This window comes from Passer domesticus, chromosome 20 (assembly GCF_036417665.1).
Source record: "Passer domesticus isolate bPasDom1 chromosome 20, bPasDom1.hap1, whole genome shotgun sequence".
Taxonomy (NCBI): domain Eukaryota; kingdom Metazoa; phylum Chordata; class Aves; order Passeriformes; family Passeridae; genus Passer; species Passer domesticus.
The window spans coordinates 3,485,129-3,507,671 of record NC_087493.1 but is presented as its reverse complement, the minus strand read 5'-3'; the positions used below and the strand labels follow the sequence as shown (position 1 = coordinate 3,507,671).

The following is a 22,543-nucleotide window of genomic DNA, read 5'->3' as shown; positions in this document are numbered from 1 at the left end:
CCCGTCCCACCCGAGCCGGAGGGGCCGGGCCCGGCTGCTGCCACCGCCCCCCGGCCCGGGACCGCCCCTCGGCAGCGGGGCTGGAGAGCCTCGAACCCCCCGAACCCCGCCAGTACCCCCCGGTACCTCCCGGTACCCCTTGAACTCCGCCAGTACCCCCCGGTACCCCCCGGTACCCCTTGAACTCCGCCAGTACCCCCCGGTACCTCCCGGTACCCCCCGAACCCCGCCAGTACCCCCCGGTACCTCCCGGTACCCCTTGAACTCCGCCAGTACCCCCCGGTACCCCCCGGTACCCCTTGAACTCCGCCAGTACCCCCCGGTACCTCCCGGTACCCCCCCGAACCCCGCCAGTACCCCCCGGTACCTCCCGGTACCCCTTGAACTCCGCCAGTACCCCCGGTACCCGCCGAACCCTGCCGGTACCCCCCCGGTACCCTACGGTATTCCCCAGTATCTCCAGTACCCCACTGTACCTCCCGGTACCCGCCGATCCCCCTCGGTACACCCGGTATCCCGTGGTATCTCCTGGTACCCCTCGCTCCAGCCGGTACCCCCGGTACCCCCACCCGCCCACCCCGGTCCGCCCCGGTCCGCCCCGGTCCGCAGTGCCTGCCCCTCCCTGCTGCTGACCTTCCTCCCCTCCCGGGGCACCCCCGATCCAGGGATCCCCTTTCCTTCCCTCCCGAGGGCTCGGGACCCCTTCCCTCGCAGGGACACTCCTCCCTCAGGGCCCCATCCTGCAGGTTACCCCTCCTCCAAGGGATCTCCTGTTCCAAGGATTCTCTTCTCCTCATGGGGACCCCATTTTCTGTGTGACCACCTTTCCCGAGGACCCCCCTTTCCTGGGGATTCCATTCTCTGAGAGATCCCCCTCCCAGGGACCCCCATCCTGCAGGTAACTCCTCTTCCAAGGGATCCCCTCTTCCAAGGATTCTCTCCTCATGGGGACCCCATTCTCCAGGTGATTGCCTCTCCTGAGGACCCCTACCCTGGGCACCCCATCCCTTGGGTGACCCCTTCCAAGGATTCTCTCCTCCTGAGGACCACACCTTCTGGAAGAACCCCCCTTCCAGGGACACCCCCTCCTTTCTGCAGCCCCCAGGGACACCCCCCTTCCCCCTCCCAGCACAACCTTGGTGGGGAGCAGAGGAAAGGGGCTGGAAATACGTGCTGGGAGGTTTCAGGTTGGGCAGGAGCTGCCTCGCTCCATCCTCTGCTCCCAGCTCCTGCCTGCATCCACAAGGTCAGCAGGATTTTATTCCATTCCCCAGAATGTAATTAAAGCATTGAAAATGCTGCTCTGAATACCAACACTGAATTCCTGCCATCTACAGAGGGGTGCTGGTTCCTGTGATGCTTCCCATGGCGTTTTCCCCCTCTGGAATCCCTGTCACCCTCTGGATGGGTCTGAGTCCCTTTTGCTGCCTTTGGGATGTGATCATCCCCACGGAGCTGTTTGCTCATCACCCTGTTCCCATCGCTGGGAGCACAGTCTGAGCACAACCCCAGGTGCTCTGATGTTCTGAGTGCCTCCTGTGAGCTGCTGGGAGAGGCTGAGCTGAGCAGGAATCCTGAATCCTGCTCAGCCATGCTCAGGAAAACACCCAGCAGCTCCTGCTCCAGCACAGATTCACTGCTCAGATCCCTGCAGGGCTTGGGAATTCCTTCTTGGGGTTGGTTTGTGCACGAGGATCAGCACAGCAGTGACCAAGCTCTGTAAGCACAGCATGCACTCCACATTTTTATCTTGGAAAATGGAGATCAGGACACTGTGTCCTCATCTGGAAAGAAGAAAAGGATCTCACGGCACAGGATTAAGTGAAAAGCGCTGTTTGCACGAGGAGGTCTCAGCCATGCAGAAACATTTGCATCCCCTCCTTCACCCACAGCAATGGTTGGGAATACCCAGGATTGAAGCCCCAGCCTGGTCCCAGGGCCCTCGTTAGGCCCAAGCCCCACAGTGATGCCTCAGGTTCAGCTTTTCTGTTTTTCAGATTCTGTGCTGCTTTAGTGTGTAACTCTGAGCTTCATATTAAATGTTAGCAAGTTCTCTTCACAGAGCAGGGACACAAAACAATTCCTGCTCCAGCTGGGCACCAAGGACAAATGATCCAAATCTCAGCCCAAGAGCACAAACCCCGTGGGCTGCAGAGAGAAAAACAAGCAGGATGGGACTGGATGGGCTGCAGCTGGAACTGGACACTGAACTGCAATGTGCACATGGAGCAGAGCTGAGCCCAGGGAGAGACCCCGGCAGCGCTCGTGCATTTTGGGACCATTTGGGTTCATCTTGGGTGCAGCCCTGGCTGGGCTCTTGTGCTGCCCAAGGTGGATCCATGGAGGAGATCCTTTGAATCAATCCCTGCTTTATTCTGTAGCTCTGTCCAGCCTCTGTTTTAGGTCAGCCTTCCCAAGGTACAAATCTCATAGAAATTTTTTTTCCCTTAGTTTCCACCTTAACCAAGTGTATTAGCTCAAAGGACTCTAATTAAATAATTGCCAACAGAATACTGAGTAAATACAATGACATAACTACAATAAACCACCCCTACCCCCCCAAAACTTTTTATCTTCATCCCCCAAGCATTAAACACAATAAAAGCCTGTCTGGGGCTGAATTCTTCTGGTCAATTTGTTGTGGTCTCTGTTTATACTTCAAAAGTTTAACTGCTCATATTCATTTCTACTTCTTGTGGAAGTTGGAACGAGAGGGTCTCTAGGGATCCCTCCTAATGCTGGTTTGGCTTTTGCCTTTTTTTTTTCTATATTCTCTGTATTTTTCACACATATATTTGTAGCTCTGTAGCCTATTGTATTAGTGGCTTGTTTTCAGTACTTTTCCATGGCCTTTCCTGAGGCAGAAAGAGAAAATAAATTCCAGAGCCCCAAGCTCCAGGGGACACAAGGCCCCAGTGTTGTCTTGGTTCTTGGGAACCAAGGCTGAGAACAACTCTTGGAGATCCAGCAGATCTGGGGGGGCTCCAGAGAAGGGGCCTGACCTGGGGGGAATTACATCACCACTTGTCCTTCTCATTGGTGCTTTTTAACCATCATGCTAATTTCCTAAAACCTAGAAATGTGTACTCATCCCTGCAGGGGTGGGCTTTGTAGACAGCTTTCCATGATTGCTCCTGAAGGCTGTCATTAAAGTTCTGCTCTTTTGTTACCTCCTTACTATAATTATTAATCAAGTTTCATTTCCAGGTTGGAGAAAGGCAACATCAAAACCACTCTATGAACCTGTGATTTGATGCTCTGCTTGTAAAGTTTGTAACTCCTGGGAGTGCAGGGTGTTTTAGCCCAACAGCTCCTCCTGAAGAGGTTCACAGCTACAACCCCCCAGGACAATTCATAGCAACAAAATGTGAGGGGTCTGCACAAAACACAGGAGGTGGGTGCTCCAAAACACGTGGCTGTGTCATTTGGGAGGAAAACATCCCCTAAAATGTTCCTGGCAGGTGTTTGAGACCCCCCTGGCACTGGGTGCTAGTGCAGCCAGGGAAACACCAAACAGAACCAGCAGCTGAGAGTCCAGCCCAGCCTGCAGCACAGGGAGAGAACCTCCAGAGAGCCATTAAACCTCAAGCACTGTGCTGCTTTTCATCTTCAAAGCACCTTCAAACCAGCACCTAATTAATTTTTACAGCAGCCCTGTGTGCTCAGGTGCCTCAAACATCGTCTCTGTTTGTGGATACAAAGAGCCAAAGGTGGTGGAATTTGTTCCAGACCAAAGGGACTCTGTGCTGAGGTACGGGTGGGTGTTGTATTTGCACCACAAACCTGTCCAGGTTACTCTTTCAAGCAAAAGGATTTAAAGACAAAGAGGAGAAATTAATCTCTTTAAGTGGAACAGGGATCTAAACAACTCCACAAGGCAGTGGCACCAAATGATGGCAACATCCAGTGGCTGCAGGTGCAAGAAGGCTGAGGGAGATGGGGTTGGTCACGCTGGAGCAGAGGGAAATGTTTCCAGTTCTCATCACTCTGGGCTGATGGACTCTGTGCATCACACCAGGAGTTCCAGGGTCACAGCAGCACAGGTAGAACTGGGCTTCCCCTCTCTCTTTAAAGGATCTCCTTTCGGGGGTATTTCATTGAAATTGAAAGTTGTGCCCAGGTGCTCACCTCAGGAGCTCAGCAAACAGGATATCAGGGAAGCACAGTTCAGTGCACTGCAGAGGGAATGCATTAATTCATCCAGAAAGGAAACATGACTGGCTGAATTTCCTTTCTTTCCTTTCCTTCCTTCCTTTCTTTCCTTCCTTTCCTTCCTTTCCTTTCTTTCCTTCCTTTCCTTTCTTTCTGTGACTCAGCCTTTTGAAAGTACAGAGGAAAAAGAAAAAAACTAAAGGCATTAAAATCACAAAGGACCATTCCCAAAATCCTTGGAGCACCCCTGCTCATGCTGTGGAAAACCTGCTGTGCTGGATGTGGAGCAGAGCAGGAGGGAGGTGCCTCCAGAAGGGCAGGCTCTGCTTCTTGAAGGTAAATCTGGGAGGTTTTGTGCTGTGCAAGAGGGCGGAACAAGTTCAGTATGGAGGCAACAAATAAATGGCCAGAAATGGAACATTACCCTGGGATTTCAGGCTGCTGGATGTGGCCCTTCCATCCCCTCTGTCTGAGAAGAGCACGCCTGCTCCAACTGCCCTTCCCAGCCCTTTCAGAAGCCCAGGAATGCTGGAATGGTTTTGTGCAGTGGTGCAGAAGCTGCAGGTAAACTGCAGCTGCTCTTTCACAGCTTCTTTTTTTATCAAAGCTTTTGCAGAGCCCTTTGGGAGCCAGAGGCCCATCACAGAAATTGCTCGGATTCAAATGCAGAGAAACCCAAATTTTCCTTTAGACTTATGAACAAACTCAAGCCCTCTTCTTGCCTGTATCTTGTGACTGTTCAGTTCTCTTTTTCTTGTGCACACAGCTGGCTCAGGCACTCGCTGAGGAGATCTTCTCCACATTTACTGCAAGTGATGTGTTTGCATCAATAAACCCGTGGGTAAGCACAAGGACGATGCATTTGCATCCTCTACAGCCCAGATTCCCTGCCAGGGAACCCCTTCAGCAGCAATTCAGAGCACCTCATTTAGAAGCCTCCCTCTTTCTGGGAGCTGGAAAGAGGCTGAAATAAACTGTGCAAAACCCAAATTCCTCCAGTGTTTGCTTCTCCAAGGCTGCAGCTGCACCAAACTGCAAAGAGTCCTTGGCCACTGTCAAAGCCACCAGCTCCTGGACACCAAAAACATCCTGATATTCGGACTCAGAGCATGATTAACAAGTACAATTTATCCCTGGATTTAAAGGAAAGGGCTTAAAACCCAGCTGAGAATTGCAGCATTTTGCATCCCTATAAGTGATTATGCAAAATTCAGTTCTTTAGGAGTCAGGTTTGCTCACACCATGCAGGACATGGGTTTTACTCCACGCCCTCACCCCCCTTCTGGAACAACATCCAGGCTGGCTCAGAATAAAATTTCATAAAAGAAATTTCAGTCTTGGCCTAAGACTTGGCACAAGGAGTCCCAGCCCAGAATAGATTTTTACGGGAAGTTAAAAACCTCTGGGAAAAGAAAAAAAAAAAAAAAACAACCAACAAAACAAGCTTTAAAGTGAAGCATCAAGAGTCTCAACAAGAGCCGTGGCAGCAGTTCAGTGCACAATATATACATTGTGTGCAATGCATATAGAATGCCATAATTACACCCAGATGGGTACAAACATAGATTCACTCTGGCCATGAGTAATACCTCATGATTGCAGAAAAAAGAAGCCAAATGCCTATTTTAAATCAGCAGAGTTTGAGGGGGGAAAATGCGACCTCTCCCTGATGGGGATGTGACAGAAAATGACTATTTTTTGTCAGCACTGCTGTTGTGTGTGGCACCATCCTCTGGTCCTGTAGCCACTTGTCCACCTCCAGCTGTGTTCCCTTCCCAGTGGTTTTCCTGGTTGGATTATTAAATATGATTTCCTGCTTTAAAAAAGCACTGCATCAGACTCCAGATATCCACGTCAGTTAAAGAAAAAGAGGTTTCCTGCTGCCATCCCAATAAAAAGATCCCTTCAGACAGAGGTGCCACCTGTCCTTGTTCAGCACTGGAGCTGCTCAGCCTCATTCCACCATGTTTTAGAACATTTTTGCAGTGAGGGAAATGATGCCTTCAGTTTTAGCTTTCGTATTTTTCAGATTCTGTGCTGCTTTAATGTGTGACTCTGAGCTTTATATTAAGTGTTAGCAAGTTCTCCTCACAGGTAGGCAGACAAAACAATCCTTTTCCAGCTAGACCAAGGCCAACTGGTACAAACTCCAGGCCCAAGAGCATAAAGAATGTGAATTGAAGAGAGAAAAACAAGCAGGATGGGACTGGATGGGCTGCAGCTGGAACTGGACAATGAACTGCAATGTGCACATGGAGCAGAGCTGAGCCCAGGGAGAGACCCCGGCAGCGCTCGTGCATTTTGGGGCCATTTGGGTTCATCTTGGGTGCAGCCCTGGCTGGGCTCTTGTGCTGCCCCAGGTGGATCCATGGAGGAGATCCTTTGAATCAATCCCTGCTTTATTCTGGAACTCTGTACAGCCTCTGTTCCAGCTCAGCCTTCCCAAGGCATCAGTTCCTCCTCTCCTTTCCTCTCCCTGGCTGCTGCTGAGGCCTCTCCTTCTGTCCCTCAATATCCAGGCTTCTCCTTGCCTTGCACACTCCACACTGGGAATTTGGAGGCTGGCTGGGACCCCAGCATTGCATCCACACTCAGAAATCATTCTGCATCCCTGGGGATCCAGACCAAAGAACAGTTTATGACTGAACCCTTGACTGAGTTGTTGAATGAATTTGAAGCTCATTTTGCTGAAAAAGAAGGGTGGCATGAAGGAGTTGGGGGCAAACAGTGAGAAACTGAGTCCAAAGGGCAGAGCAGGGCCTTGAGGTGACACCTTCCCCCCAAATCCCAAATCTCAAAACCCAAATGCTGACATCTTCTAGGAGTGAGGATTGCAGAGGACTCGGGAGAGGGCTGAGGCCACATCTCCTCACAGCCACCACCCACACAGTGTCACCCAGCAGTGCCACCCACCAGTGACCCACACAGTGCCACCCAGCAGGGACACCCAGCAGTGTCACCCAGCAGTGCCACAGCTCCAGCTCCCTGGGCTCCTGCCTCACCTCTCCTGCCTGGGAGGGAGGGAAATCCCTCCCCAAATGGGGCGGGATGGCTGGTGTTCCTGAGTGGGATTTAAAGATGTCCTGACTCCAGGGGGCCTTGATGGGGTCGTTTAAACCCCCCTGGAGCTGCACTCGGCCTGGTGCCAGGGCTGGGCTGTGGGTGACCGGGCAGAGTTTGGATTTCCTTTATTGCTCCTGGCTTTGGGATGGAGTCGCTGGGCATTCAAACAATGCCTGGTGAGTGACCTGCAAGTGTTAAAGCCACGGGGGCTGATGGATGTGACCCCAAAAGGTGGAGCACCCAGCTGTCCCTGCAGGGCTGAGCAGGCTCAGGGCAGTGCACAGAGAGCCTGGAGCTCGGGATGTGACCCTGGGAATGCACAGACACAAAAGGGCTGGGGCTGAGGGCTGCTCTAAGTGCTCCCAGCTGCCCCAAGGATGCATTTGGGTCCATTACTGCAGCAAAGTAACCCAGAATGTGTTACACACAGAGAGGACACAAAGGAGCAAATGCAGACACTAAAAATCCCAGCAGTATTTGCAGCATTAAAAGCCACGGCAGCAGCCAAGGGAAAAGCACCACACTCAGCTCTGTCCCTCGGTGACAACCCCAAAGTGAGACAGAGGGACAGGACCTCTGACTTTCTGCAGCAACACAGAAAAAGGTGACCACAAAAAGAGATGTGACTGGTAACATTTCAGGCTTTTTCTAAGAAACAAAACCATCCTCAAGCACAGGAGTGCAAGGCTCAGAGGGAAGGACAAGCAGTTTAAGACGGGCCATGTGAAAACAGCTTTTCACCCAGCCCCAGATCAATGATTTGAAGTGTGAGGCTGCCTTAGTTCACCTGTGCATTCATTGCATATTCTTGTAAAAATTTAAAATTTCTACCTGGTTTTCCAGCTTTGTCCCTCCTCTTTAGGTTAACACACACAAATATCACCCTCACCCCTCCTGGAAGAGCATGCTTGACTCATCATAATTGTCCAGCCAGATTTATGGCTCTAAAACCTTCTTATTACTAAGCTGAAAGTCATTTTTATTTACTGGCCTCTGCCTCTTTTATGAGCTGCTTGTACTTCTTGGATCATTTCATCCTCTCAATTCCCATCTCTTCAGCTAAGGAGAGATTTTACCAACATCCCACCCTGTGTGTGCTGGGGCAGCACAGTTTGTTTAACTTCTGAGAATTCCAAGTTCTCCTGGGTTTTCATCCATCAGCTCAGGAAAAACCGGGAGTTAAGGGCTGCAAGAGGAGGAGGAGGAGACCGAGGAAATTCAGACAAAAGGTAAGATGGGGCTGAACTGCAGGGGCTGTGTTTGGCTTTAAATTCCTGCAGGCTGCAGCTCCCGGGGAACAAAGGAATGCAGGATATCAGCGGCAGCACAGACCCTGAGGAGCAGATGGTGCTGCTGCCATCAGGACAGCTCATTGTTTCTCACCTCCTCTCTCCCCCAGCCACATTCTCCTCCCCAGCATCTGCACCCTCTGTTTGCTTTGGTTTTGCTTCCAGCTCCTTCCCCAGACATCCCTTGGGAGGGTCCCTTTTCCCAGCTGGGAGAACTTCCTGCAGTTTATTCCTGCTCTGCAGCAGAGAGCCTGCCTTGTCTGCTCCCCCGTGGTAGCCAGGGCCTTTAGTGGCATTATTCCAATTATTTTGAATTCCCAGCTTGTTCCTGTACCTTAGGAACATTAGGGAATGGTTGCATTCCCTTGTCCAGCTGTTCTGTGGGGACTGACCCCTACCTGAGCTCAAAAATAATGAGAAATTTCATGAGATTCTGTCCAGAGGATGGGATCACACTTGAAAATGTCATTGTCTCATTGCCTCTCACAGGACAGAGCAAGCCCAACCTCTCTACACTTGTTCCAAATCATCCTCCCTTCCCCACAGCTCCCGTTCCCATGAAGGAGGGGATGGCTGGGAGCAGAATAATCTAATAAAAACATAAACCAGAAGCAAAGAAACTGAAATAGCCACTGGATCCTTCAGCACAGGAACTGCTGGAGCCTGTCCCTCCTCTTGCTCCATAAAGTTGGATCACCAAACTGCTCTGCTTGATTTCTTAATTTACAAAGTCCATTGTTTTGGGAAAAAAAAAATGGGTCTTCTGTCTGTCCCTGCACAGGGCTGTCATCCAGAATACACAACAGCTTCAAACAAAACCTATGGCCCCTTCCCACCTCATGACATGCTGGGAAAATCCTGATTTAAGCCCCAAAACCTGGTCTGGTGTTCAAGGATGCACCAGGAGGCACCACAGGTGTTCTGGACACAGTTCTGCTCCTGTTTCCCACCACCTGTAACAGCTGAAAATCCCCTGTGAACAGCATCTGAATTTTCCAAATAATTCCTTGTGAAAGGAGATGGAGCAGGGGAAAGCACCCCTCTCCCCAGAGAGATGGGACAGGGGAACAACCTCTGGCAAAGCTCCTGCAAGAGGGAAGCAGGAGAATGTGGGGATGCTGGAGCTCAGTGCTGCTTGTGGCCAGAGCTCTGGGTTAATTTCTGGCCCAGGAGTGAGTGTTCACACAAACACTGACACTGAAGCCTCCAATTGTGTTTCCCTGGACAAACCCAGCACATGACTCTGCTTGCCTCCCGAGCTCCCTGATCAAACCAAGGCTGGGAACAACCTCGTGTCCAAAACAAATAACATTGCAGGGCAAACCTTCTGTTTGCAGACACAGAGAGGAGATTTTTCAGCAGAGAAACAACAGAAATTGTTTGTCCAATTTCTCAGCAGCAAATGTGTTCCTTAGCAATGAAAGAGTGAGTTGGGAGGGGGAATAAATAAATCAGAACTCGTAGAAAATCCAAACTACAGTAGGCAGGGAGTCCTAAGGAAGAAAGTTACAGCCAGACCTTTTCCTTTTCCTTTTCCTTTTCCTTTTCCTTTTCCTTTTCCTTTTCCTTTTCCTTTTCCTTTTCCTTTTCCTTTTCCTTTTCCTTTTCCTTTTCCTTTTCCTTTTCCTTTTCCTTTTCCTTTTCCTTTTCCTTTTCCCTCCTTTTCCTTTCCTTCCGTGGCAGAGATGGGGACCTGAGCCCAGGTAAATCCCACCTGGACAAGGTAGATCTGGTCACACTGTGTGCAGAATTTAGATTTTAATAAGAAAGGCTCTGTAAAGAAGAAGCTGGAAGGTGAAAGGCTGGGCCCCATGCTGGAGCAAACAGGAACAAAAAAGGGAATGAAGTGGTTTGGTACCACCTGATTTGGATCTAAGGAAGAATTGTTTTTACAGTGAGGATGGACAGCCAGAGCAGCTGTGGCTGCCCCATCCCTGGAAGTGTCCAAGGCCAGGCTGGACGGGGCTTGCAGCAGCCTGGTGTGATGGATGAGTAATGCCATGGCTGACTCTCACAATTAAGAGGCAAATATCAAGTATAGATGTTAAATTTTCTAGAGTTATAGTTATGTTTTAACCCCCTTCTGTTGGTATTAGGGGATGGCCTGGGTTTGGGACATTTGGGAGGGTTGGCTCGTTACTATGGCAACACCTGGCCTCCAATCAGGATTTAAGGAGGTGATCTCCACCCCTGGACAGTGAAGGAGGGGCTGATGGACAGAACTTTGGGAGGGGCTAAAGGGTTAAAAGGTGAAACCTCCATTGTGTGGGTGAGCACATGGTGGGGAAAATCCTCTATCCCTGTCATATTTTCTCTATTCAGTCTGCTGTTGTGTTTTTTTATAAGGTTTTAATAAACCTTTTACATTTTTTGGAAGTGAGTAGCATTTCTCACAGAATCGTGGAGTAGCCTGAGGTGGAAGAGACTCACCAGGGTCATGGAATCCATCTCCTGGCACTGCACAGGACACCCCAAAAATGCCAGTGCATCCCTGGGAGTATCCAAATACTTCCTGAGCTCTGGGAGGTTTGGGGCTGTGACCATTTCTCACACTGGGATAGTGGAAGGTGGAATGTGGCAGGAGTGGGACAAGGTGATCTTTGAAGCTCCCCCCCAGCCCAAACCACTCTGTTCACAGCTCTGGGCCCAGTCCTGCTCCCATCGTGTCACCTCTGATGTCCCCTCTCGGCTCCAGGGCAGGGCAGGGCAGGGCAGGGCACTCAGAGGGCTGGGCAAGCTGCACATGGGGACAATCCCCAGTTTGGGGTGACCCTGCTGTGCCTCCCCCTGCCCTGTCTGCTCCTGCTGCAGCCTGCCAGCACCGGCCCAGCCTCCCACACCCTCCAGCCCTGCACACACCAACCACTCACGGCATGGACAAGCCTCTGCACGTCCCAGCTCAGCCTAAACCCTGAAAATCGGGAGGAAATTCCCCAGAGTGCTGTGCAAGGGTGCCCCAATCCTGGGGAACAGTGGGAGCTCAGATCCTGCACACCTTCGGGGAGGGGAGCAGGGAAAGCATCAGAAAGGCAGTAAAAAGTGACAGTGGAGTGACACAGGGTGTGCTGTGTGACAGGGACATCCCTCGGCACATGGTGGCACCTGGCAGCCAGCAAGGGACAGGCCCAGCACTCCAGGAAATGATGGGGAAGAGGGATTCCATCCTCTAGAGAAAATAATGCCGTGAAACTGTGAGGGTGTGGGAGTGGATTTGTAGAGAATTCCCAAAACTAACGGAAGACTCACACAGGGTGCATCGCTATGCAAACCTTGAAATAAGAAATGGTGACTGAAAAATGCCATGGAACAGGACAGACATTGCTGAGAGAGAAATGGAGCTAGAAACAAGTTTCAAAGGATGGTCTTACAAAACAGGCTGGACACTTTAGAGAAATAGAACTAGAAAAGATGATTTTTATTAAGACCCACAGAGAGTAATTTTAGATTATTTGCTTTAAAGCATTTGCAGTATGGTGTGGCTAAAGTCGATAGGTCAAGAAAAGGTCATAGTGTATTGTAATTAAGGAATAATTGGCTTCTGATTGTGATGGTGTGAATTATAACACTGTATTGTCTCACCCTTCACAGGAGACTGAAAATGAAATAAAAGTTTTGAAAACACCCCTCAGTTACCCCACCTCTGGGCCAGAAAAGGGCAAAATCCGACATGAGGGAAGGGTGAGGGTGGATACAAGGCAAAGGTTCTCCCAGAGCATGGTCAGGTATGGGAGCAGGGAAATGGTCACTGCCCCAAACCTCCCAGAGCTCAGGAAGTATTTGGATACTCCCAGGGATGCACTGGCATTTTTGGGGTGTCCTGTGCAGTGCCAGGAGATGGATTCCATGACCCTGGTGAGTCTCTTCCACCTCAGGCTACTCCACGATTCTGTGAGAAATGCTACTCACTTCCAGAAAATGTAAAAGGTTTATTAAAACCTTATAAAAAATACAACAGAAGACTGAATAGAGAAAATATGACAGGGCCAGGAATAGAGGATTTTCCCCACCATGTGCTCACCCCACAATGGAGGTTTCACCTTTTAACCCTTTGGCCCCTCCCAAAGTTCTGTCCATCACCCCTCCTTCACTGTCCAGGGGTGGAGATCACCTCCTTAAATCCTGATTGGAGGCCAGGTGTTGCCATAGTAACGAGCCAACCCTCCCAAATGTCCCAAACCCAGGCCATCCCATAATACCAACAGAAGGGGTGTAAAACATAACTATGAATGTATAAAACTTAACATCTATACTTGATATTTGCCTTTTAATTGTGAGAGTCAGCCATGGCATTACTCATCCATCACAACTCCATGAAAACTGTGGGGTTTAGATATGGCCCAGTGGTTGATTTTCCAACAGTCATCTGAAATCTTCATGGAAACCCAAAGGAGCATCCCTGAGCTGGCCCCTGCATGCAGGTTTCACCAACAGAACTTCCTTAGAAACATTAAAAGCCAATTAAAAGCCAATTAAAAGCTGCAGCCTTGCACAGCACCACTTCATGGGACAGGGTCTGAGGCTCCCAGCACAATCCTGCTCCCAGCGCTGCCCTTGCCATGTGGGAGTGAAGGGTTTGGCAGCATTCCCATGGCAAACCAAAATTTTGGGGATTTATTAATTGGCTGTGAGGATTTGCTCGAGCTGAGTGTTTGGCAGGAAGGACCACAAGCAGCAGAGCATTTCCCTCAGACCTGAACCCCTCTGAACAGCAGGAATGACACACAGAGCCCTAACTGAGCCCTGCAGCTCCTCCAGACCTAGGCCCTTGCAGCTGAAAACAGCTGAAAAAAAAAAGTGAATGCAAGTTCAGTGCCTGGGGCTGGCTGGGAAAAGGAGGCACAGCACCAAAACCAGCTCTAATGCACGTCTGCCAGCCCAGGAAGGAGTGGCAGCACTGCTTTCACTCCCGTCTGTGCCCTCCATGCAACCTTTTCACTGGGTTTTACACCTTTGTCATTAATATTCTGCCAGGATGTAAAATATCCTCAGACCTAATTCAATTGTTTTGAAGTCCACATTTTTTAGCACTCAGTTATTTTTATTACATTTTATTTGTTTTCTACTGGTGTTCCTATAAGGAAATATATAAATAATGGTAAACACTGCTTTGGGAAGGTCTAATTTTACTTTTCCTTCGGGGCTTTTTCCTGAAGGGGGGGTTCTTATGTGGGAAAGGGTGTACCCTTCTACCACTCCCCTGAGTTTCCCATGTGGGCAGTGTCCCCTTCTCAGGGAAATGTCACTGGATCAGGTCTGTTGGGTCTTCCCATGGGACATTTCCATGACCACCTCAGACCACCTCGTGTGACTCTGTGTCCTGGATTGCAAGGCAGTATGTGTTCTATTTGCCATCTGTCAGAGCTGGGGTAGTTCTCTGCTGTTCATGGGGCTGGTTCCTTTATCTCTTCACACCCAACCCTCCCTCCAGCAGATCTCTGCTGTTCATTAATTATTAATTATCTGCTGTTCATGGCCAGTGAGTGTCCCTGCCTGGCTGATCAAATTCCATCATCCATGGGGAGATGCTCCGCCCAGGGCAGGAGCCAAGCATTCCTACCTGGATACAATCTGAGCCTGGAACAGCACAGCAGCCTCTGCCCTCTGCATTCCCAGAGGAGCAGCTTTCTCCTGCCCTGCATTCCCAGAGGAGCAGCTTTCTCCTGCCCTGCATTCCCAGAGGAGCAGCTTTCTCCTGCCCTGCATTCCCAGAGGAACACCAGGCCCATCTCCAGCAGCCCTGGAGCTCCAGAGGAAAACTCCCCCCTTGTGCAGGATCCCTGCTCCAGCAGAAGCACAGCTGGCACTGCAGGAGGGCTGAGCCCCCATGGGATGGGACTGTGCCCCCACCCTGACACACAGAGGTCAGCTCCTGCTCTCACTCTGGCAGGGTTGCTTTGTATCACTGCATTTGTATTTTTATATTTTCTTCCCTAGTAAAGAGCTGTTATTCCTACTCCCATATCTTTGCCTGAGAGCCCCTTAATTTCAAAATTATAACAATTCAGAGGGAGGGGGTTTGCATTTTCCATTTTAGGGGATGCTCCTGCCTTCCTTAGCAGACACCTGTCCTTTCAGACCAAGACAATGGGGTGAGCTCACTCCATCTGATCTGCCTGCATGGGGAGAAATTGAAAAACAAGGATGCAGAACTTGCTGATGGCAGGAATGCAGGCAGGGGTGCAGGGATGGCTGCAGTGATAAATGCAGTGATAGATGCAGGGATGCAGGCAGGGGCACAGGGGTGCAGGGATGGCTGCAACTTGAAGTGTTTAGAAGTTTGAAACGGTTTGAAACAGCCTGAAGGAATTTGAAGCAACTTGCAGTAGTTTGAAGTGATTTGAAGCAATCTGAAATGGTCTGAAGCGGTTTGAAGGGATTTGAAGAGATTTTATTCAGTTTGAAACGGTTTGAAGTGGCCTAAAGCAATTTTAAATGATTTGAAGAGGTTTGAAGTGATTTGAAGCCATTTGAGGTGATTTTAGAGCAGTTTGAGGCGATTTGAAGCAGTTTTAAGCGGTTTGAAGTGACTTGAAGCGGTTTTAAGCGGTTTCATGTGGTTTGAAGCGGTTTCAAGCAGTTTTAAGCGGTTTCAAGAAGTTTTAAGCAGTTTGAAGCGTTTTGAAGCGCTTTCAAGCAGTTTTAAGCAGTCTGAAGCGATTTGAAGCGGTTTGAAGCGATTTTTAAGCGATTTGAAGCGGGCGGACCGGGCCGCGCTCTCCGCGCCCCCTGCCGGCGCCTCAGCGGGCCGTGTGAGGCCGCGGGACTACAGCTCCCATGCGGCGCCGCGGCGGCGCCGCGCGCGCGCAGTGCGTTCCCCCCCCCCCCCGTGCGCGCCGGAGGCCGGGGCGGCCGCCCCGGCCCATCATGTAGGTGCAGCCGCGCCGGCCCCGCGCCAGCCGCGCAGGGACCCCCCCCCGGCCCGGCCTGGCCCGGCCCGGCGCGCCCCGAGCCGCCCAGGCGGGAGCGCGCGCGGCGTTCCCGGGGGGGAGCGCGGCGCGGCTCGGCTCGCATCTTTTGTGTGTGTGCGCGCGCGCGCGCCGGGCGGCTCGCCCCTCGGCGGGGCCGCGCGGGGGACGGCTCTTTGTGCGCGCGCCCTGCCCCCAGCCCGCCGGGGGACAATGTCTCAGCCCCGAGGTGAGAGCGCCGCGGCGCGCGTGCACGCGCAGCCGCGGGTGGGTGCGCGCGTGCAAGGGCCGCGCGGGCGCGCGTGCACGCGCGTGCACGCTCGTGCGCGCTCGTGCGCGAGTGCACTCGCTTGTGCAACTCGTGTGTGCGCGTGGGGGGGGGGGGTGCGCGCGCGCGCGCGCATTCGCTTGTGCAACTTGCGGGTGCACGCGCAGCCGGGCACGCAGCCGCGCGTGCAAGCGCGCGTGCAGCCGCGCGTGCACGGGCGCGGGTGCACGCTGCATGCGCATGCACGGGTGCGGGGAGCCCGCGCGTTTGCACGCCCGCCTTGCCTGGGGGGTCGCCGCTCCCGCTGCCGCCCCCGGTGCAGCCCCGGTGCAGCTCCGGTGCAGCCCCGGTGCCGCTCCCGCCGCGCTTCCTGCTCGCTGGCGGTGCAGCCCGTCCCGGGATGAGCGAGCCCCTCGCCTGCCTTTGGCACGGCCCGGAACGAGCCGGGGGTGTTGCAGCAGCAGCTGCAGCCGGGGCTCGGCGCGGGGTTAAGGCAAACTTTTAAACAAGTCCGCGAGGGAGATGAAAGGTGAAACTGGAGTGGAGTTACCGGGAATTAAATATATACCTATGTTTCCATGGGAAAGTATTGTTCTCGTGCCAGCGCTGAGATCATTTTCCACCCATTTCTCTCCCCCCCCCCTCCCCTCTTTTAATATTTGGTAACTTTTGGTCGGAGGCAGCAGTGGGGTTTGTCACACCAGCACGCTCCGAGCGTGCAGAAAGGCAGGAATGGAGCATTTGGGAAGTGCAGGAATTGTATTTGGGAGCTGCAGATAGGCAGGAATGGAGCATTTGGGAAGTGCAGGAATTGTGTGTTTGGGAGCTGCAGATAGGCAGGAATGGAGCATTTGGGAAATGCAGGAATTGTGTGTTTGGGAGCTGCAGAAAGGCAGGAATGAAGCGTTTGGAACTGCAAGAACAGGAGCATTTTGGAGCTGCAGGAATGGAGCGTTTAGGAGCTGCAGAAGGGCAGAAGTTGAGAATTTAGAAGGTGCAAAAGGGCAGGAATTGTGCATTTTGGAGCTGGAGAAGTTGAGAACTTAGGAGTTGCAAAAGGGCAGGAGTTATGCATTTTGGAGTTGCAGGAATTGTGCATTTTGGAGCTGCAGAAAGGCAGGACTAGAGCATTTAAGAGCTGCAGGACAGAAGCATTTAGGAGCTGCAGAAGGGCAGGAATTGGGCATTGTGTTGCTGCAGAATCTGACAGTTTAGGAGTTGCAAAAGGGCTGAAGTTGGGCATTTGAGAGCTGCAGGACTAGAGCATTTTGGAGTTGCAGAAGTTGAGAATTTAGGAGTTGCAAAAGGGCAGCAATTATGCATTTTGGAGCTGCAGGCATTATGCATTTTGGAGTTGCAAAAGGACAGGAATTGTGCATTTTGGAGCTGCAGGAATTGAGAATTTAGGAGTTGCAAAAGGGCAGGAATTATGCACTTGGAGCTGCAGAAGCTGAGCATTTAGGAGTTGCAAAAGGGCAGGAATTGGGCATTGTGTTGCTGCAGAATGGAGCATTTTGGAGTTGTAGAAGTTGAGAACTTAGGAGTTGCAAAAAGGGCAGGAATTATGCATTTTGGAGCTGCAGGAATTGAGCATTTTGGGGCCGCAGGAACTGAGCATTTTGGAGTTGCAGAAGTGCAGGAATTGGGCATTTGAGAGCTGCAGGAATTGAGCATTTTGGAGCTGCAGAAGTTGAGCGTTTAGGAGTTGCAGAAGGGCAGAGCTGAGCGCTGAGGAGCTGCAAAAGGGCAGGAGTTGAGCCCTGAGGAGCAGCGGGAGGGGGTTTGGGAAGGGGACAGCAGTGATTTATTTCTGCCAGCGTGGTGGTGGCAAAGAGCGCTGGCTCTTTGCTTTTTAACTCGCTGCTTATTCCAGAGTGCCTCTGCCTTGTGCCCTTGCAAGGGCGGGAGGGGCAGGCTGGGAGGAGGTGGAGAATTTAATATTGCAAAAATGCTGCGGGAATGCAACGGGGAGAGCTTTAAGGAGGAGTAGCTGCGGCCATTCATTGTGAAAATCCACGCCCGTGACACAGATGCAGCTTTTGGAGCTTTTGGAAGTGCTTGGATTGGATGGTGCAGCTTGGCTCTCCCTGCATCCTGCAGCCCTCGCATGTATTTGGGATTTTGGGGGTGAGAGGCAGCGTGTGGCCTGGCAGGAGCAGGTCCCAGAGTGGGTTTGGAGCTTGTGTTGTGTTGTGTTGTGTTTATTTATTTATTTATTCAAACTAAGCCTTCCACATTAATCCTTGCAAGGGAAGGAGGTGCCTGCACAGCTCTTGCCACACAGTTTTCCTTTGTAAAAGAAAAATGTAAAGTTGTTGTATAATTTATTCCTAATTTGGGTTTGCTGCAGTCATCTTTTCCAGCCGAGCAGGGAATTGTAAAAGTTTCCGATGCAAAGAGCCAAGGAAGTTTGATAATGCAGGACTGAACCCGGGGATACCCAGAGCCCTCTGCCACTGCCAGGAGGGTCCTTGGGGGGACAGGGGGTCCCCAAAAAGCCTGGGGGTGGCACAGGCTGAGCGTGCAGAGGTGGTGACAGGCAGGGCGCTGTGCTGGCGGCCCTGCAGGGGTGCTGAGTGTCCCCCAGCAGGGCCTTCTGCGTCCTGCCCAGTACCAGGAAAAGGGAGGATGGAAGTAGCCAACCCACAAAACATGATCTCAATGAATGGCATCATTCTTGACTCCCTTTGCCGTCCTCCTCGCTCTCTGCAGCACCAGTGCCTGCATTCCTGGCACAGATAACTTTTCCCAGCTCAGCTGTTCAGGCCCAGCTTTTGCTCAGGAAGGGGTTTCAGCTCTGGGCTTTGCAGCAGAGGTGTCGTTCCTTGGGATAATCTGAGTTTTGGGATCAGCTTTCATGTATTGCACAGGAGGTTCCTCAGCAGCTCTGGGAAGTACAGCCCAGAGCCCCAGCCAGCTGCTGAGCCCTCTCCCTGCTTTGAATCCTTTCCAGAGTTGTTCTGAGAATTTGCCAGAGATTAATGTTTTTGATGCAGCGTGGCAGGGGAACGTGTGAGCAGCAGAGTTGTTCTTACTCCCTGCAAGGAATCCCACCTGGTTCAGGGAGACCCTACCTGTGCTGTGCAAAAAAATGGGGAGGGATTTGCTTCCTGCACAGTCTGTAAAGGGTAAAACTCCCCTGGAATTCAGAAACAACACTTTTCTTCTGGCCCTTTCTGCAGCAGGAATGAGCAGATGCCTCCAGCACTGTGCTCGTGGTTCTGAGCCCCCTTACCTGTCCCTGCTGGGGTCCCTGAGGGTCCACCCCAATACAGAACTCCCCTGAAGTCAAAGACACCCCTGCATTTCACCCTGTGCTTGTTCATTCCCTCGTTCAAGCTGCAGACTGGTGTTATTTGTTGGATGTAGCAACCCATGGCAAATCAGCTTTCCCTGAGCACAGCAGGTTCCTGCAGCCTGTTCCTCACCTTCAGAGATGGGGCTGCTCTGGCCAGGAGGGCCTTGATGTTAATGGCAACTCAGAAGTTGAATCCTTGCCCAAATCCAGCCCGTTTGGCTGTCATGACTAATAGGATATTATTTTGGAAGGGGGGTGGGGGGGAAGAGGAAGTCCATATTAATTTCAAGCCAAGCACAGTTTGAAGCTGTAAATTTGGACTCTGGTGACAGCAGATATATTCAGGAGTCTCCCAAATTCCTTGCAACGGGGGGAATTATTCCCTGGCAAAGCCCACATGGGAGAAAGCACCTGCAAATATGCAAATTTCTCATTGCAATAAGAAAAGGGAAGGGGGAGCAGTGCCCACGAGAGCACTGATTCATAAATACACTGAAATGATGTTTAAACTAAGTATTGCTGCCTGTTGATCTCACACCTAAGCCTCAGACTCCTGTTTCAAATACAGTTTTCAGTGCTCCAGCTGCAAAGGGAAGCTGAGATTATGAGCAGCACATCCCACGTGATGCTGGCTGAGCATGCACCCTATGGACTTTGACCAAAGGCCCTGCACCTAGTCCAAATACCACAGTTTTATGTGAAACACTCATGTTTTCCCCAGCCAGGAGTCTTGGTGGAGCAGCTGTAAAGCTGAAATATTCCTTGTTGTTGGGTTTTTTTGCAGCCCTAGGTAGGTGGCAGGTTGTTGCTGGTGTAGGATTAACCTGCAAGCAGCTCCTGTGGGTTGTGCAATGTGAATTTTGCCTCATCAGCAGCACCTCAGCTTCTCCCCACTCACACACTCCCATGACACAGGCACTTGGCCAGGGCACAGCCAGCAAAGCCGTGCCACGGTCAGCCAGGTGCAAGCCTAGCAAAGCCTGGACTAGCAGCAAATTTCAGCTGGAGTTGTTGATTTATTCCTAATTATTTTTTTTTTTTTAAGGGCACCCTGTTGAATTAGTTTAGGTGCTGTGCTGCAGTGCTGGAGGTGTGCCTGCTTTGGGTTAATAGGGGGCAAATGTTCATAAAGTGGTTTAAAAACCTCGTGCAATGCCAGGCTGGAGGAATTACCCAGCTTGGGAAGAGGAAAATGTGGTTGGGGCAGAAAGTGTTTGGCTGGAGATGAACCAAAGCTGTGCCCAGGTGAGAGCTGAGACACCTGGGTGAGCCCCTGCTCTGCCCCAAGGAGGTGTTTGTCCTGTCCCCGTGTCCCAGCAGGTCCCAGCCTGTCCCAACACCACTGCTCAGGCCAGCAGCTCCTGCTGCTACCCAGGACATATTTAATATTTAAAAGCTCCAACTAGGAGCAATTCCAGCAGTAAAAGTGCTAAGTTACGGGAGGAAGGGAGCAGAGAGCTGAGTGCTCCTGCCAGGCTCCTCAGTGCTGCTTTTTATTTTGGCTCCTTTTTATTTTGGTGTTTAAGTCACCAAAACCCGGGGGCTTCCTTAGGGCTGAATTCCCTCCCCTGACACATCCATGAGCTGCTAAGGTGAAGCAAATGATGCTCCATGAAAACTACAGGAGCAGTTTGGAGAGATGAGACACTTCACGTGCAACATGGTTACAGCAGGTTTGAGATTCTAGACCCCCTGGTTGAAAATACACAAGATTATTAAAAAATTGCCTTTTCTCCCCAAACAGTACCTGTGTTTGCTGTCACTTGGGCTTTTTCTCTTTCTGAAAAGAGCTGTGACAGCACCTCTAGAAGCCTCTCCAAAAAGGTTTGAAAACCAACACACCTGAAAAAAGCTGGAAAAAGAAGAATAGTGTGGGAGTTTTGTTAGCACAGGAGTGGGGATGCTTCTCCAGCCCTCTGCAAATGCACTTGGAGGCCCAGAGCTCCTTGGCCTGCTCATTGTGATGGTTCCCAGCCCTGCCCCAAGGGATTCACCCCATGAACTTGCATTCCTGATGCTGCTCCAGCTCCAGAGGCAAAGCTCTGCCCTTCCCAGGGGGTGAAAGCACAGGGCAGGTCACAGCTGGGATGGCAGCGGTGGCACAAGCAATTCTGGCCAAGAAGAACTCACCAGGAGTCCCTTCCTGCTGTCACTCACGTTTTGGGGTCCATTTTGGGGTGCATTTACAAGTTGGCAGCATCATTAGATGAAATGTTGAGTCAGCCTCCAGTGGCCAGGGAAATTGCAGGAGTGTTCTTTTGGTTTGAGATGTGGACAGAGCTATAATTAAAGAAAATAAAAATCTGTTTCATTACCTGTGGAGCTCCTTAGCTCCCTTCCTTAGGGCCTGTCTGGGAATAGTTTAAGGGATTAGCATTATCAGCTCGAGCAGTGTTAGCAGGGAAGCAGATGCAGGAGGCTGGAGCTGTGCCACCTCAGATATTATGGGCTGTGGTGGCCAAGTGGTGAAGGCCATTGGGTGCAATTTCCATAGCTGCTCATTGTGCAAAAAGTTGGGGGTTTTTGTTTTGTTTTGTTTGGTTTTTTTTTTTTTCTTTTGTTTTCCAAATCCACAATATTCTGCACTTGACCAGTGTGAACGGAAAACTGACTCCTGCTCGGTGGCCTTGGCTCAGTGAAAAGCAGTTTGGAGAGGGGAAGACTGAGTCTGTTGCTTGTAGGGCTTTCTCTTGCCTCAGAGCCAGAATTAAACCCATCCTTCCAATCTCCCCATCCTTTTCAGCTGGGGATTCCAAACACAGAGGGTTCATCCCACCAGGACAGTGCTGAAGCATTTCTGAGTCATCTTTCCTTTGGACATGGTGCAGAGAGTGCTGCACATCCTCTGTGGGAACTCCAAAAAGCCTCTGGTGCATTGCTGGGGTAAATCCCTCTGGATCTGCATCCCAGCCTCAAGCAGGAGCCTGGATTTGGAGGGGCAGGGGCAGAGATGGCATCAGGGGTGGCTCAGGGGTAGGAGCTGCTCTGGCTGCATCCCCCAGTTGCTGTTGGAGCAGTGCCTGTGGCTTTTTGGGCTGCAAAATCTGAGTGCTGTGAAGCCCAATGCAAACAACCTCTGCAGCTGGGGTAGGGTTTCAGATTTGTAAGAGAAAAAGCATTTTTTTCCCCCTACTCTAGCAGGAAAACTGCACAGAGCTGAGCTGATCCAGTTTCTTGCTGGTGCTGTTTTGTTAGCCTACTTAGCCTGCAATTTTATCATCAAGGCTGCGTTTTCTTAGCCTGCACCCAGGCAGATCAAAAATCGTGAGAAGAACTGAAGCCACTTTTACTGCATTCAGATGAAAACAGTGGGGGGGGGGGTGGTGGAAAGAAAGAAAAAAACCCAGCAGAAGTTGCAGATGAGATGCCAAAGATAAGGCAGCAATAGAAAATCAGTGCAGGAGTCAACACTTGACTGTGTCTGCAAGAAGAGGCCTTTAATGAAGGCTGAATCAGCACGGACTTGGGAGCTGCTTTTGAAGGAGAATCTTTTTTTTCTAAACAAAAATATGTAATTGCGCTCAATGAAAAATGCTTATCAGTGCCAAATGGCCCCAGAGCTTCGTGT

The 22,543-nt window shown here is 51.1% G+C and overlaps 1 protein-coding gene across 17 annotated transcripts in view; it reads left to right on the top strand.

Annotated features, from left to right (window-relative positions):
- Positions 1 to 15,338: 15,338 nt before the first annotated feature.
- The window catches only part of MAP2K6 (mitogen-activated protein kinase kinase 6), a 57,942-nt gene continuing 50,737 nt past the window's right edge, over positions 15,339 to 22,543 (top strand). For all 17 annotated transcript variants that reach the window (XR_010349829.1, XR_010349826.1, XR_010349824.1 and 14 more), the window contains exon 1: positions 15,339 to 15,638. Coding sequence is in view for 1 of the 17 variants with exons in the window: in XM_064395884.1 (XP_064251954.1) it covers positions 15,623 to 15,638 (16 nt within the window). In the remaining 16 variants the exon portion in view is untranslated. The remainder of the gene's footprint in view (positions 15,639 to 22,543) is intronic.